Source organism: Prunus dulcis, chromosome 1 (genome assembly GCF_902201215.1).
Source record: "Prunus dulcis chromosome 1, ALMONDv2, whole genome shotgun sequence".
Lineage (NCBI taxonomy): Eukaryota > Viridiplantae > Streptophyta > Magnoliopsida > Rosales > Rosaceae > Prunus > Prunus dulcis.
Window position 1 is genome coordinate 33,748,235 of NC_047650.1, and position 12,346 is coordinate 33,760,580.

Here is a 12,346-nt window from a genome sequence, read left to right on the forward strand (position 1 = left end):
GCTCTCTGTCTATATCTCACCACATAACCCCACTACTAGCCTCAAGTAATTTTGTTTAATTGCACAAAACCCATTATGCCTTGTCTTCAATTTTTGATGCATAATTGAACCTAATTTTTATCATAGACTATTCAAAATTTTTATATATATATTCTTTTGGGCTCAGCTTAATCTTAGTCCCCTTGGCGTGTTCCGTAGCTAGAGTTTTAGCCTGTCAAGTTTTCTCCATCGTCTAAAAAGCACCAAAATTTATAATATTCTCTTTGTTGAAGGAATCGTCAAGCTTATCTCATTAGTAAATAAGATATGTATTAATTAATACTAATAATAATGGTTTTCAAAAGAGCCATTGCGCTTATTTTCGTGGCCTCAAATCAAAACACCAAAAAAAAAATAAAAAAAAAATCCTATTCCAAGATAAAAATAAATTAAAAAAAGGAAAGCAAGCAGCCTTGAAAGGTAAGGGAGAATAGAAAAACAAAAGCACAAATAAGACCAAAACAAACGTAAAATAAAGAGGCCCACGATTGAGATATGAACGGTAGGCAAGGCCATTTATAAAAACAAGTTGGAGAAGAAGAGAACCTGCTTGGATACTTGTTAATAGGGACACATACACACATTAGAAGGTCTTTCTTCCATTCACACCTCTTTTTAACCAAAGTTAACACACACAAAAGACTCATCTCCTCACCTCCCCTTATTGTCTCTTAAAGGCAAAAAGGAAATTTTTTTAATGTTAATTTAAAGCTCTTGCTGTCTCCAAAATGATCGAGGCATCAAGAACAACCATACCCATTTGGCACTAAAATTGTACCGACAGAATAATTAAAATGACCCATATGGGTAAAATTCTGTTTTGGGATCCCACTATTATTGCTTCTTAGCCAAAAGATAATTGATTTTGGGGGTTTTTAAAAAAAAATAAAAAATCTTCCAACCATGTAAATGAGAAACAGAGTGCCGAGAATAGTTGGTCAAAATTTTTTAGTCCTATATAAAAGCACACCAAGCCAGATCTTTAGGAAGGTGAGCATAATCCAAAGTCATCCAGAGGAGTTGGGACCCACGATATCATAGCATGCCACGTGTGCTCATACGAATTCACTTTTTTTTTTTCTTCATGCAAGTTTTTTTTTTTTTTTTTAAATTAAGGAGAAAAAAAAAACTAAAATTTTGTGTGGGGCAACTCAAACACAGCTCAATGCACTCTCACAAAGTCAGAAAGGGCTCCTCAAGAAAAATGCAAAGGGAAAAGGGGGAAGCAGCAGCTGCCAGCAGCAGAGCAGGGCATGTGAAATTGTGATGGTGAGGCGTGAGAGGGTGTGTGAATATTGATATGAGAGGGCAACAGGTGCTTGGCGTGAAAGAGAGAGCTGTGGGGCTGCAAATGGGACGCCAATTGGTCTTTTTATTTGTTGGGTTAGAGAGAGAGAGAGAGAGAGAGAGAAAGAGAGAGAGTATAACTCAAACTAAAAACCCAAAGTTTTAAGCTTTCAAAGTTCAACACCAAAAAAAGAAAGAAATCAGGACAACCTGCGTGAGCCATTTGGTAAGCGGCCCCCCAACTCCAAGTCTCCAACATATCGCACCTTTTGAAACCCTCCCCGCACACAACACCTAGTAGGTGATGTTGTTCGTTTTTATTTTATTTTATTTTGAAATTTAAAATTTAAAATTTTTATGTTTATTCATTACTTTGTTAGGAAACTGCTCTGTATGACCATTACTCTCCTTGGTTCTCTCTCTCTCTCTCTCTCTTTGGGTTATTTCGTAAATTAAAGATTACCGTCCTCTTTAATCTCTCTTTCCTTCTCCTTTTCTCTTTCTACATTTCATTTCATCCACCCAAAGGGCCAAAGCCTCTCCCTTTCTCTCAACCCCATTGCTCTCAGTGGGTTTTGTTTTGTTTTGTTTTCTCACCTATTTATTTTTCTTCAGAGAAATAAAGAGAAGAGAGGTCTTTTCATCATCTACCCGGAATCTCCGGGCTTCTTCTTTGGTTTTCTGCACCATATTCTTTACATAGATCGGTTTCTTCATCTGGGTATGTATGGTTTTTAGATTTATTCCTTTACTTTGTGGTTTCAATCGATCGGTTGCTGATAAGACTGGATTTTGAGAGACTTCCTATTTGGCTTATGGGTTTTCAGCTTTGTTTTGTTCTTTCTGTGCTTGTTATGTTTAATCTACGGAGCTGAAAATATAAAGGCAAGGGTATGTATGAAGCCCTTATACCTTTCCTAACAAACCCAAATATTCTTACTTTCTCATCGGTTTTTTGTTCTTCTGTGTCCTTAATATTTGATATCTGTTTCTGGGTCGTCATTTGTTTAATTAGGTGAATCACTTTTCATATCAGCTGCTTTGAAATTAGATTTTGGAATAAGGTTTTCCGGCCATCCATATTTGACCTTGTCAGTGGGTGAAATCGATCTTGAAATTTTACCAGTAAATGGGTTTGATCAGCCCATCTCTAATTATACTGACGATTATTCATCATGTGCTGTGTGTGTGTGGTCAGTTGCCTGTTTGAAAGCTTGCACCTTTCAATTATATGACCTAGTTGTGCTTTCAACTTTGATCTTTTGACTGGTGGGTGCCTAGTTTTTTATGAATTCAATTGCCTGGTAAGGGTTTAATAAGCGGGTTTTGTGATATTTGGAAATGTGTCTTGTGTTTATGCATTTTGGGATGCTTGTTGCACATTCGGTCATTCACTCCTTTTACTGATGCAATGATAAAGAACATTTTATCCTGGTGTTCAACAACTGCTAGCAGGTCAGGATAGCACAGGTTGATTAGTCATTACCTCATCATTAATTAAAGCTCAGTGTGGGTTTTCCCATTCGGTCAAGTAGGTGTTCTAGTGGCAGTGCAAATACAGAGTAGTTTTCATCTATCACCCTAAAGCATCAGTGGCCAGTAATGGAGGATTTTATATTTTCAAGTAGGGGTTGTACTTTCCGTACCTATGTGGTTTCGTGCATATTCTGGTATTTCTTGGATTTAAGTAAAACAAGAACATTAGCAAGAGGTTAAAAGAAATAAGAAGTAAAAAAGGCATTGCTCACACTCTAGCCTCTTCCTCCAATTAGGCATTCATTTTCACGCCTCCACATAGGCCCGTGTATAAGATTTGTGCTTCACTTACCAATGAAAAAGAGAAAAAGAAAAGATTGCTTACTCTTATAACATAATTGTGTACCTCTAACTTGCTCTAAAGCTCTTCAATGTTTATAACCTTTCTTCTACTTTGTTGTGCCAGGTCTGCCAAGGTGCACATAACGTATTGTTTGTACTGAAGATATCTTCAAGTCTTTACATATATTTTACAAGGAGATTCATATTAGCCCTAATGCAAGGGCAGAGGGGTACTATTGGTTCCTTGCCTGAAATGCTAGATTTTGACCATGGAAGTACATCAAGTGATGCTATAGATCAGCAGATTTGCTGGAATAGCACACGGAATCCTGCAGAAAATCGGATGCCAGACTATGTTCAATCGTCCAGTGATATGAATGTCGGGTTTGTGAATTCTATGGGACATGAACGACAGCACTTGAGCAGATGGTGCTTAGGCGAACCTAGTTCTAGCAACTCACAGACTGAGGTAAGTCGTGATGAGCGGAAACCAGAACTTGGATGGTCTTCTTCAGTGGATCCTAGTGCTGAAGCTGCTTCAAGGTTAGAGGAGCGGCGTTATGAACCAACTAATAACCTTTCACTGGACAACAATGTGAATACTATTTTTACACAAAGTTCCAGTTCTGATGCAATTCCACAGAATCTGAACTTGAATGCAGGTTTTGCGAGTCATGGTGGTGATAATAGTCAAGTCATGGAATGTCCGAATACGTACAAGTATAATGTATCTGAAAATGAGCGAATTCGACCTCCTAGTAGTTCTGATCCTTTTATGCTTCCTTCTGGAAGTGCTGGATTTTTAGTTGGAGAGAATGATGGCAGACCAGGTTGTTCATTGGAGGGTCGTCGTGTATCTTGTAAAAGAAAGGCTATTGAGGGAAATATAGGACAGTCTTCTGTAAGTGGAAGTTGTAGTTACTTTCAGCATACAGAAAGTGGTGGAAGGCCTTCTATTCCTGCTCACTATAATGCAGGCGGCAGCCTAAGCATATCTGCCCCCTCAGAACAGGGGAATCCAAGACTTGGGGCAGGAGGGAGAGAGCTCACTTCTGACAGCCTTCCTGATTCAAATGCTGGAAGAAGTTCAGAAGGCTCTCATAGGAACTTCCGTGTGAGAATCAATCCTTCAAATCAACAAAATTCTATAGCCTCTGCTAGGTTCTCAACAGGGAGGGCTGTTAGGCATTCTGGTGTCTCATCTTCCCAGCATTCACCAAGTCTTCTTCCAGTTGATCATAATATGGACCTGAGACCAGCACCAGCACTAGATAATATGAGTTCACAGAACCAGCCAGTTGTCATCCATGTTCCTGCTTTGCCACAAAATGTGCAATCATTAAGATGGAGTGGAGGAGGTTCTAGCTCAAGAACTGGCAGCTTATCCAATTCTGTGGTTTTTGGAGACAGGGATGCTCCACCGCGTGAAGAAGTGAACTCAAGAAGCATGGCAAGACACATTTTGGATCATCCTATTTTTGTACCAGCAACTGAATTGAGAAATTCCGCTCGGCACCCTGCGGGTGCATCCAATAGAAATTTAACCGGTGGAAATGCAAGTATTCCTGGAAATGTTGCTTCTGCATCCCGGACTGGCTCAAGTTCAAGTGTTCATCCAGCATCTGCACCTACGTGGGTTCCTCATCACAATTCGCATCCGCAATTTCCTCGAAGATTATCTGAATATGTTCGTCGATCATTGTTTTCTGCTACTGGTAATGAATCTGGGAGCCAGGGCACCAATTATTTGCCACTGCGTTCGGCTCCTGCATCATCAGCAGAGATAGGTAATTCATCTGGTGCTGGTAACCAGGGTCATCATCATTCTCACCCAAGGTCAGCATCTTGGATGGAGAGACATGGTGATGGTGGACTTGGGGTTCCCTATTCGTTACGGACTTTGGCTGGTGCTGGCGAAGGAAGTAACAGGCTTGTATCTGAGGTATGTTTTAGAACTCTCTTTCTCTGGCTTCGAGGTTTTTCTTTCGATATATATATATACACACACACATTATTTAAAGCATTCTGATGAATATCAGGAGTACTCACAGTTGTTCTTAATCACCTGTTGATTCTGATACCATCAAATTTCTGATTATAATTATGACCGCAATGATGCATGGATTAAGAAATCACCTGTTTGCCCCTAGTCATCAGTTTTCCCCCAGTCTTATCAAAATATTACTTGGTTCTGATATTGAATGTTATCAGATGGTGAAGATATATGCTTTTTCAACTTATTCAATTTGTTCAAGTTTTAGAAATCATAATATGGGGCATCAAGTTATTGAGAAATGTAAGTTCGTAAAATGGGACCTTCTTTCATTTGTTTCACATATATATATATATATATATATATATATATATATATATATAAGCTCAAAGCAATATAATATGCATTCATATAGATTGCATCTCTTTTCAGGCAGATATATACGTGTCTGTATGTTTAGTCTCTTCATGAGTATTCATAATAAATGTAAATTTCCCATTTTCTTTTATCTAAGTTTTTTTGTTAGTCCACTACTTTGAAGTTCATATTATTTTACTAGTTATGGATGATCATCTAGAACTTATGAAGTTTTTCTTTTCTCTTTTCAGCAAATTTGCAATGTCTTGGGTCTCATGCGTAGGGGCGAGAGCTTGCGATTTGAGGTTAGAATTTAATTTGTGTATACATCAGTGTAATTACAGTTTTGAAAAAGAATCTATGTCTTGGTAAAGCACAAATACTTTATTCTCTACGCAGGTTTTGGAAGTTTAAGGGAATTTATGTTTGTCCTTGTGAATTTGGGAACTCAATGTATCTATTCTCTTGTATAAGAATATTATAACTAAAAGCTGTTAACAGATGTGATAATTTCTTTTTGGGTGTTCTGCCATTTGACTTATGCTTCTTTATGTCAGGATGTTATGATTCTTGACCAGTCAGTTCTTTTTGGGGTGGCTGATATTCACGACCGGCATAGGGATATGCGACTTGATGTTGATAATATGTCTTACGAGGTAATTGATACTCCCCCACAGAAAGAAAAAAAAAACATTTGGTTCGGCATTGGTATAAATGAGATTACTGAGACAAAACAAACTTTATGATTAATGTAGGAGTTATTGGCTCTGGAAGAGCGCATCGGAAATGTGAGCACGGGATTAAGTGAAGAAACCATATCATTTCGCTTGAAACATAAGAAGTATATTGCAGTAGGATCTCAGGCAGAGACAGAGCCATGTTGTGTATGTCAGGTAATGACCGCATATTGCTGCATCTCTGTGTTACATTACATTATGTTTTATTTTGCTTGGCTTATTTATATTGTTATATGCAGGAGGAATATAATGATGGAGAAGATCTTGGAATGCTTGAATGTGGACATGATTTCCACAGCGACTGCATAAAACAATGGCTGAAGCACAAGAATTTGTGCCCCATTTGTAAAACTACAGCCCTCGCAACATGAGTCGATGACATCAATGTTTTTGCAGGCTAGTTTTTCAAATTAGGTTAAAGAGGGTTGCTTACGGAATCGGGCTGCCTATATGTTGGCTCACCGAGACCCAATGCCTCAATGCCTCCCCTTTCCGTGGTTGTCAAATTGAAGTTAGTCCAAAGAACTACTTCACCAAGAGTCGAAGCGGAAAATTACTATTATTATTATTTTTTATTTAAAACCAGGCCTCTTATTGGAGGCAGCAAATTTCAAAGTTGGAAAAGCAAAACTGGCACTGACTTTTCATTTTATCAATGAATGATTAGGTTTTTATGTTTTGTAATGGTTTGACCCCATTTGTGCTGCAGATTTTTTCGTTACATCTCTCCAAAATTTCGAAATCTCATAGCCCTTTTTGGAGGGCTTGATAGAAAACAAACTAGTATCAACATCTATGCTTCTCTTTTGAGCCTTTTCTTGGTAACTTCATGGTGCTGAAGCATATGATTTTTCCAAGTTTCTGTTCAAACTATGCAATGCAGTAAGGTCTTAGATCATAGTCTTCACTTCTAGGGTCCCCATTTTGATGTTTTACAGAAAATGTCAATGAAGCTCATCTTTTTGTCCTGTACTTGATGCATGAAGCTTCTTAGCTTTGAACAACTAAGGTAGCCAAAGAAGACCATGAAACAAGGCAGAAGCTTCAATCAAGTTCATGAATCAAAATGCTCATATCAGTCAATCAGTCGAAATTCTTCTCTGTTTCCTTTGTTAGTTTCTTGGGTCACTTTTAGGGTTGGAGGGCAAGGCGTAGGTAGATTTCCTGTAAAGGAAAAAAGACGAGGCACAACAACACAAGACACAGACAGAAGAAGTAGGCCTTTGAAAATGAAATCGTGCGATGCAGAGCTTGTAGGAACACAATAACACGCCACCAAAAGGGCGCCTCGGGAATTGCACTTTTTGTTCCCCTTCATAAATTCTTCCTTGGTTGGATAAGACGGTGATGAACGACATGATATGATGTGTTTGACTTTTAACCCATTCGGACGTTGAACAACGCACTTTTATTTATTTTTATTGCAACTTGCAAGTAACAAAAATTATGAAATGCACACATGAAAAAAGTTTATTTGAATTTTCCCTATTGGGTTTTTTGTATTTTGACAAATTAACTATAACAAGTTAACAGCTCAGATCAGAGGGACCTAACTGAAATTTCCTAGGTAAAATATAGAAAAACGTCAACAACAAAAAAATAGTTTGTTTGAGCCAACCAGGTATAGGTCTTAAATTCGAGAAGAGATAACGTGTTGTGAGTCGTAACTACTAGTTATCAAATATCTTATCTTCCAATTTATTTATATTATCTTTATAGATTTCAAAAAAATAATTTAAATTTCATGAATGAAATAGTATGATTGGAAGCTAAGAACATCTCCAACAATCTTTGTATTCTCATGTTCTTATGTTTCATGATTATGATTCTAAAAATTCTTACGAGAAAACGAGTTCAATAATCATTGAATATACAAGTTTGCCTTACTTTAAGAGTAGTTTAGAATAAAGATCATGATTGTTGTGTAATGTACGTCATACAACAATTCATTACGAAAACAATTCATTATGGTAAATAATAAAAACAAGGGACTCAATCTGCAATACACAAAAAAAAAAAGGGAGCTCAAAAACAAAAGTAAATAAAACAATTAAATAAGGGGAATGCCGCTAACAACCTTCTCTCTAATCTTCTCCTTTTTTAGCTTAACATGTGTTATTCTCCTTACACTTAAAATAATGTCATTAATATATTATACAAGCTAACTTTTGCTTACCAACTTTACTCTTATTAAATGTATTTAATTTATCCAAAAAAATTTCAAAACTTTCTTACCATCTTATTAATTTTTTTTTCTAACATCAATTATTTTTTAAAAGAAAATATATGCTTTAAAGAGGAAATGTCCGGTTTTTTTAATTTATTTTTATTTTTTATTTTTAACAAAAAGGGTTTAGATAGAAAAAAAAAATTCCTTTGTGTTTAAAAAAAGGGGACATTTCCTCTTTTTTGAAAAAATTAGACATTTTTTTTTTAACACAAAGGGTTTAGATAGAAAAAAAAAAAAATCCTTTGTGTTTAAAAAAAAGGGGACATTTCCTCTTTTTTGAAAAAATTAGACATTTTCTTGAAAAAAATAATTGACATTAAAAAAAAATAAGATGAGAAGAAAGTTTTGAAATTTTTTTAAATAAATTGAATAAGGATAAAGTTGGAATGTATAAGTTAAATTGTATAATATAATAATGACATTGTTTTACGTATAAGGAGAATGATATATGTTAAGCAAGAAAGAGAGAATGTTCTAAGAAAAAAGTTAGAAAGAATGTTAATAGCATTCCTTATTAAATAAATGGGAATTTCTCGACAAGGTACTGTATATGAGAAATTGACAATTAGCGCGGGAGAATAATCAAATTGCGAGCTTTAGAGGTTTAAAACCTTTGTTAAAGATTTAAGGACTGACTGCACAGAAAAAGAGAGAGAGAAAGAGAGAGAAGCCAAAGCCACCAAGAAAAAGTGGAGAGAAAGCAGAGGAGCGATGACGAAGCTAACAAACTAAGAACCTCCCCTCCTTCCTCCAGCTGAGTATCGACGACTGCACTTTGTTGAACTTCTCGTCCTCTTAGGTTTTTTCAACTATGGCGGATCTGTACGGGACAGCTCCAGACTCCGAAGAAATCTCGAACATTCTCAGCCAACTCCTCCACGGCCACGGCTCCTCCGCTTCCTCTTCCTCGTCTTGCATGCCCTTTAAGCCCACTTACACGCATCTACCGCATTCCTCAGTGGCGCCGCACCACCCTACGACCTCCGAGGTCTTGATTTTGGAGACTAGGCATGAAGATTATCACCGGTTCGCCCGATCGGAGGACCGGCGAGTCGCGGACGGGAACTCCGCTGCTGCGGTTGTCGAGTCTTCGTCCGGTTTCGATTTCACCGATTCCGGTGGCTATTTCCAGGCAGAGGTAAAAGAAGGTATGGAGTCTGACGCGAACACGTCCTTGAAGGGGAGGAGGATTTCGTCTGAGAATGATCTCGGTGACTTTAGCTATGATAGTGAGGTATTTCTTTGTTTTTTTTTTCTTTCTAAATTCTGTTTGGTTGCTAAGTAAATCAGGTAGAACATTTAAAGGAAGCAACTTTTGGATTCTGTTTCCGCACTTATTTTTTGGCCCAATTCAAAAGACAGTAAAAAAAGACAAAGATGGCATTTTTGTTGTCTTAGCTCTATTTGTATCAGTTTGTTCAACCTTAATTGCGTGGAAATTTGAAACCTTTGGGGGCTTTTGGTGGAATTAGAAGGGTCACGACCGGTCAGAGGTGCCATTGAACCCAGCTCCGCCACGTAGTTTATCCAAGAGGAGCAGAGCTGCGGAGGTCCATAATATGTCGGAAAAGGTTGGGTCTTTTCTCCTTGTGTAAAGGTTTAAGATTTGAGCATGCGACAAATGAAATTTTGATTGGTGGACAGAGAAGGAGGAGTAGGATCAATGAGAAAATGAAAGCCTTGCAGAACCTGATTCCAAATTCGAACAAGGTAACTCTTAAACAAAAACTTCTACAGCCTTTTTTGTGCTTTATTTTTCAAATAATTTCATTGCTCTCTTGTTTTTGTTAGACGGATAAGGCTTCAATGCTGGATGAAGCAATTGAATATTTGAAGCAGCTCCAACTTCAAGTACAGGTGAGATCGTTTTCACTGTTTTGGGAATATAATTATGATTAAGATTATGAGCAATTGGGATCTTTTGATATACCGCTGTCTAAATGCTGTCTAAATTCAAATAGAAAATGGATTTTACTGATTGCTACTTTTGCTGCTTGGTGTGGCAATAAGATGCAACACAATTAAAGACAGAACTTTGCTCTGAAGTGGAACTGAGTGACAATTGGTTTGATTCTAGCTGACTTGGTTTAAAATGAACTAAAGTTTAAATTACTCGGTGAAGCACTCAATGTAAACCTGATTAAACTGTGCTGCTGCAGTAATTCTTAATAAACAGCAAATGTCCCAACGTTTCTTATCTAGAAACTTGGTAGACTTCTCAAACTCAATGAAAAATTACATAAAATGTAGCTACATGTGGCAGGGATTGCCGAAATAATCATATAAAATCTTGAGTAAGATAGATCAGGACCCTGTATAATATGCTAAGTGGTATGCATTGTTATATTAACATTGTTCTGGCATCTTCGTTTGACACCATAAAGTGTTGCTTTCATCCACTGAAGAACCCATTATACTCATCTTCCGATCTATCAGCACCTATGTTCTCTGATGATGCACAATTTTATTTTCTACGCAAGGAGGACAAAGTTTTTTAGTTGACATCTAACAGTAATTATGATTCCTTTGAAAGATTTCTGGGATGCACAGCTAAATTAGGTTGTCTTGTGTAGGAGACTGTTACTTGAAATGTTGTTTCTTTAAAATCTCCTTCATCACTCCCTCTTTCATAATGCTGAAAGAGTCTTGGAAGGAAATTTATTTAGTATTCTAAAGCTGATATATTTTTTGCTTCTGATTATATTTGCAGATGTTAACAATGAAAAATGGATTGAGCTTGCATCCAATGTGCTTACCAGCAGTCATGCAGCCTATGCAGTTGCCTCATAAGGGATTAGGCCTTGAAGAAGGAAGTAATAAATTTCCAAAATCGAGCAGAGGAATAAGTCCATTTTATGAGAGTGAAGAGAACCCGATGCAATCTGCGTTTAATATTTCCCCTGGATGCACAATCTCAAACCAGCCAATGGTCTTACCTTCAGTTGCAAATGTCCCCACTTCGGAAGCCACATTTGGTTTTGAACCATTGATTCAAGCTCTCTACAGACCCTTCAGTGTCCCCTCATCTTCTAAGGTAACTCTAGCATGAATGGCAGAAGTAATATATTAGAATTTTGGGAACTGACACTGTTCGTTTTCTTGCCATGTGAAGGAACTCTTCAGAGACGGTGAACCACAAGCAAAAGTAGATACCAGCGAGACTGGGAAGAACTCTTCATCACATGTCGACATATTGTCCACAAAGCGGCCGGATGTATGACATTGCAGCCTGTTTTCATACAGTTCTTTTCTTCAACCAAGAAACAACTATGGTCCTTCAAACTGCTGACTTTTTCAAACTTGATCAGGTTACATATTTCATATTTTTCTAGTGTAACAGATCAACATGATTGTGGGACTGTTGATTCTTCTTAACTTGTACTTGTATAAAAATACTCACCAGTCTTGGTATTTGCCATTTATAAAGCTATGGTCTTTTGTAGCTTTGGATGGATATCTCAAATCTCAATTGCTGTCCTTCATGATTTTTATTTTCTTTTTCCAAAAAACCTTAATTATATACAGTGGCATATGAACTATTATCAGAAATGCCAATGTTTGAGAATTCGGGTAAGGCATCAAATGGGGACAAGGCTGATGAGTAGCGATAGCGTTACAGATAAAGAAGAAAGCGTTTTCTATGGAAGATTAGAAGAGTTTGTCTCATTCTCTGCAATGAGACAACATATGAAAAGGATGGGATGCTTTTCTTTGGCTGCAGTTTTGGTGTCAGAATTTTCTTTCCTTTTGATGCACCTATGACATATCTGTCATAACGGCCGTTTCATGCCAACTGCAATTTATTCGTCCTCCAACTTCAACGCAATTTACCAACATGACACTGATACGATTGTTTGGTCTTGGCTATTTTGGGGGAGAAGGTTC

At 37.3% G+C, this 12,346-nt stretch overlaps 2 protein-coding genes across 3 annotated transcripts; both read left to right on the forward strand.

Moving 5' to 3' along the window:
• Positions 1-1,740: 1,740 nt before the first annotated feature.
• On the forward strand, positions 1,741-6,915 carry LOC117635713 (probable E3 ubiquitin-protein ligase RHG1A). Its single transcript, XM_034370075.1, has 6 exons — positions 1,741-2,047; positions 3,269-5,086; positions 5,746-5,799; positions 6,052-6,150; positions 6,250-6,387; positions 6,471-6,915. Exons 2-6 carry the CDS (start codon positions 3,359-3,361, stop codon positions 6,600-6,602), a joined length of 2,151 nt encoding a protein of 716 aa, XP_034225966.1. The 5' UTR covers positions 1,741-2,047; positions 3,269-3,358; the 3' UTR covers positions 6,603-6,915.
• A 2,184-nt stretch (positions 6,916-9,099) lies between these two features.
• LOC117624409 (transcription factor SPATULA-like) lies at positions 9,100-11,917 on the forward strand. Of its 2 annotated transcripts, none has more exons than XM_034355628.1 (6): positions 9,100-9,695; positions 9,934-10,032; positions 10,106-10,171; positions 10,253-10,318; positions 11,172-11,495; positions 11,574-11,917. In XM_034355628.1, the coding sequence occupies exons 1-6, from the start codon at positions 9,273-9,275 to the stop codon at positions 11,679-11,681; spliced, it is 1,086 nt and encodes a 361-aa protein (XP_034211519.1). In that variant the 5' UTR covers positions 9,100-9,272; the 3' UTR covers positions 11,682-11,917. The 2 variants fall into 2 exon arrangements, with proteins under 2 accessions (XP_034211519.1, XP_034211527.1); XM_034355636.1 differs by having other exon boundaries at positions 9,937-10,032.
• Positions 11,918-12,346: the final 429 nt, after the last annotated feature.

Coding starts and splice junctions, on each gene's coding strand:
- LOC117624409 (XM_034355628.1), top strand. CDS start 9,273: ATGGCGGATCTGTACGGGACAGCTCCAGACTCCGAAGAAATCTCGAAC. Junction 9,696..9,933: donor ACTTTAGCTATGATAGTGAG/GTATTTCTTTGT, acceptor TGGTGGAATTAG/AAGGGTCACGACCGGTCAGA. Junction 11,496..11,573: donor GTGTCCCCTCATCTTCTAAG/GTAACTCTAGCA, acceptor TGCCATGTGAAG/GAACTCTTCAGAGACGGTGA.
- LOC117635713 (XM_034370075.1), top strand. CDS start 3,359: ATGCAAGGGCAGAGGGGTACTATTGGTTCCTTGCCTGAAATGCTAGAT. Junction 5,087..5,745: donor GTAACAGGCTTGTATCTGAG/GTATGTTTTAGA, acceptor TTCTCTTTTCAG/CAAATTTGCAATGTCTTGGG. Junction 6,151..6,249: donor TTGATAATATGTCTTACGAG/GTAATTGATACT, acceptor TGATTAATGTAG/GAGTTATTGGCTCTGGAAGA.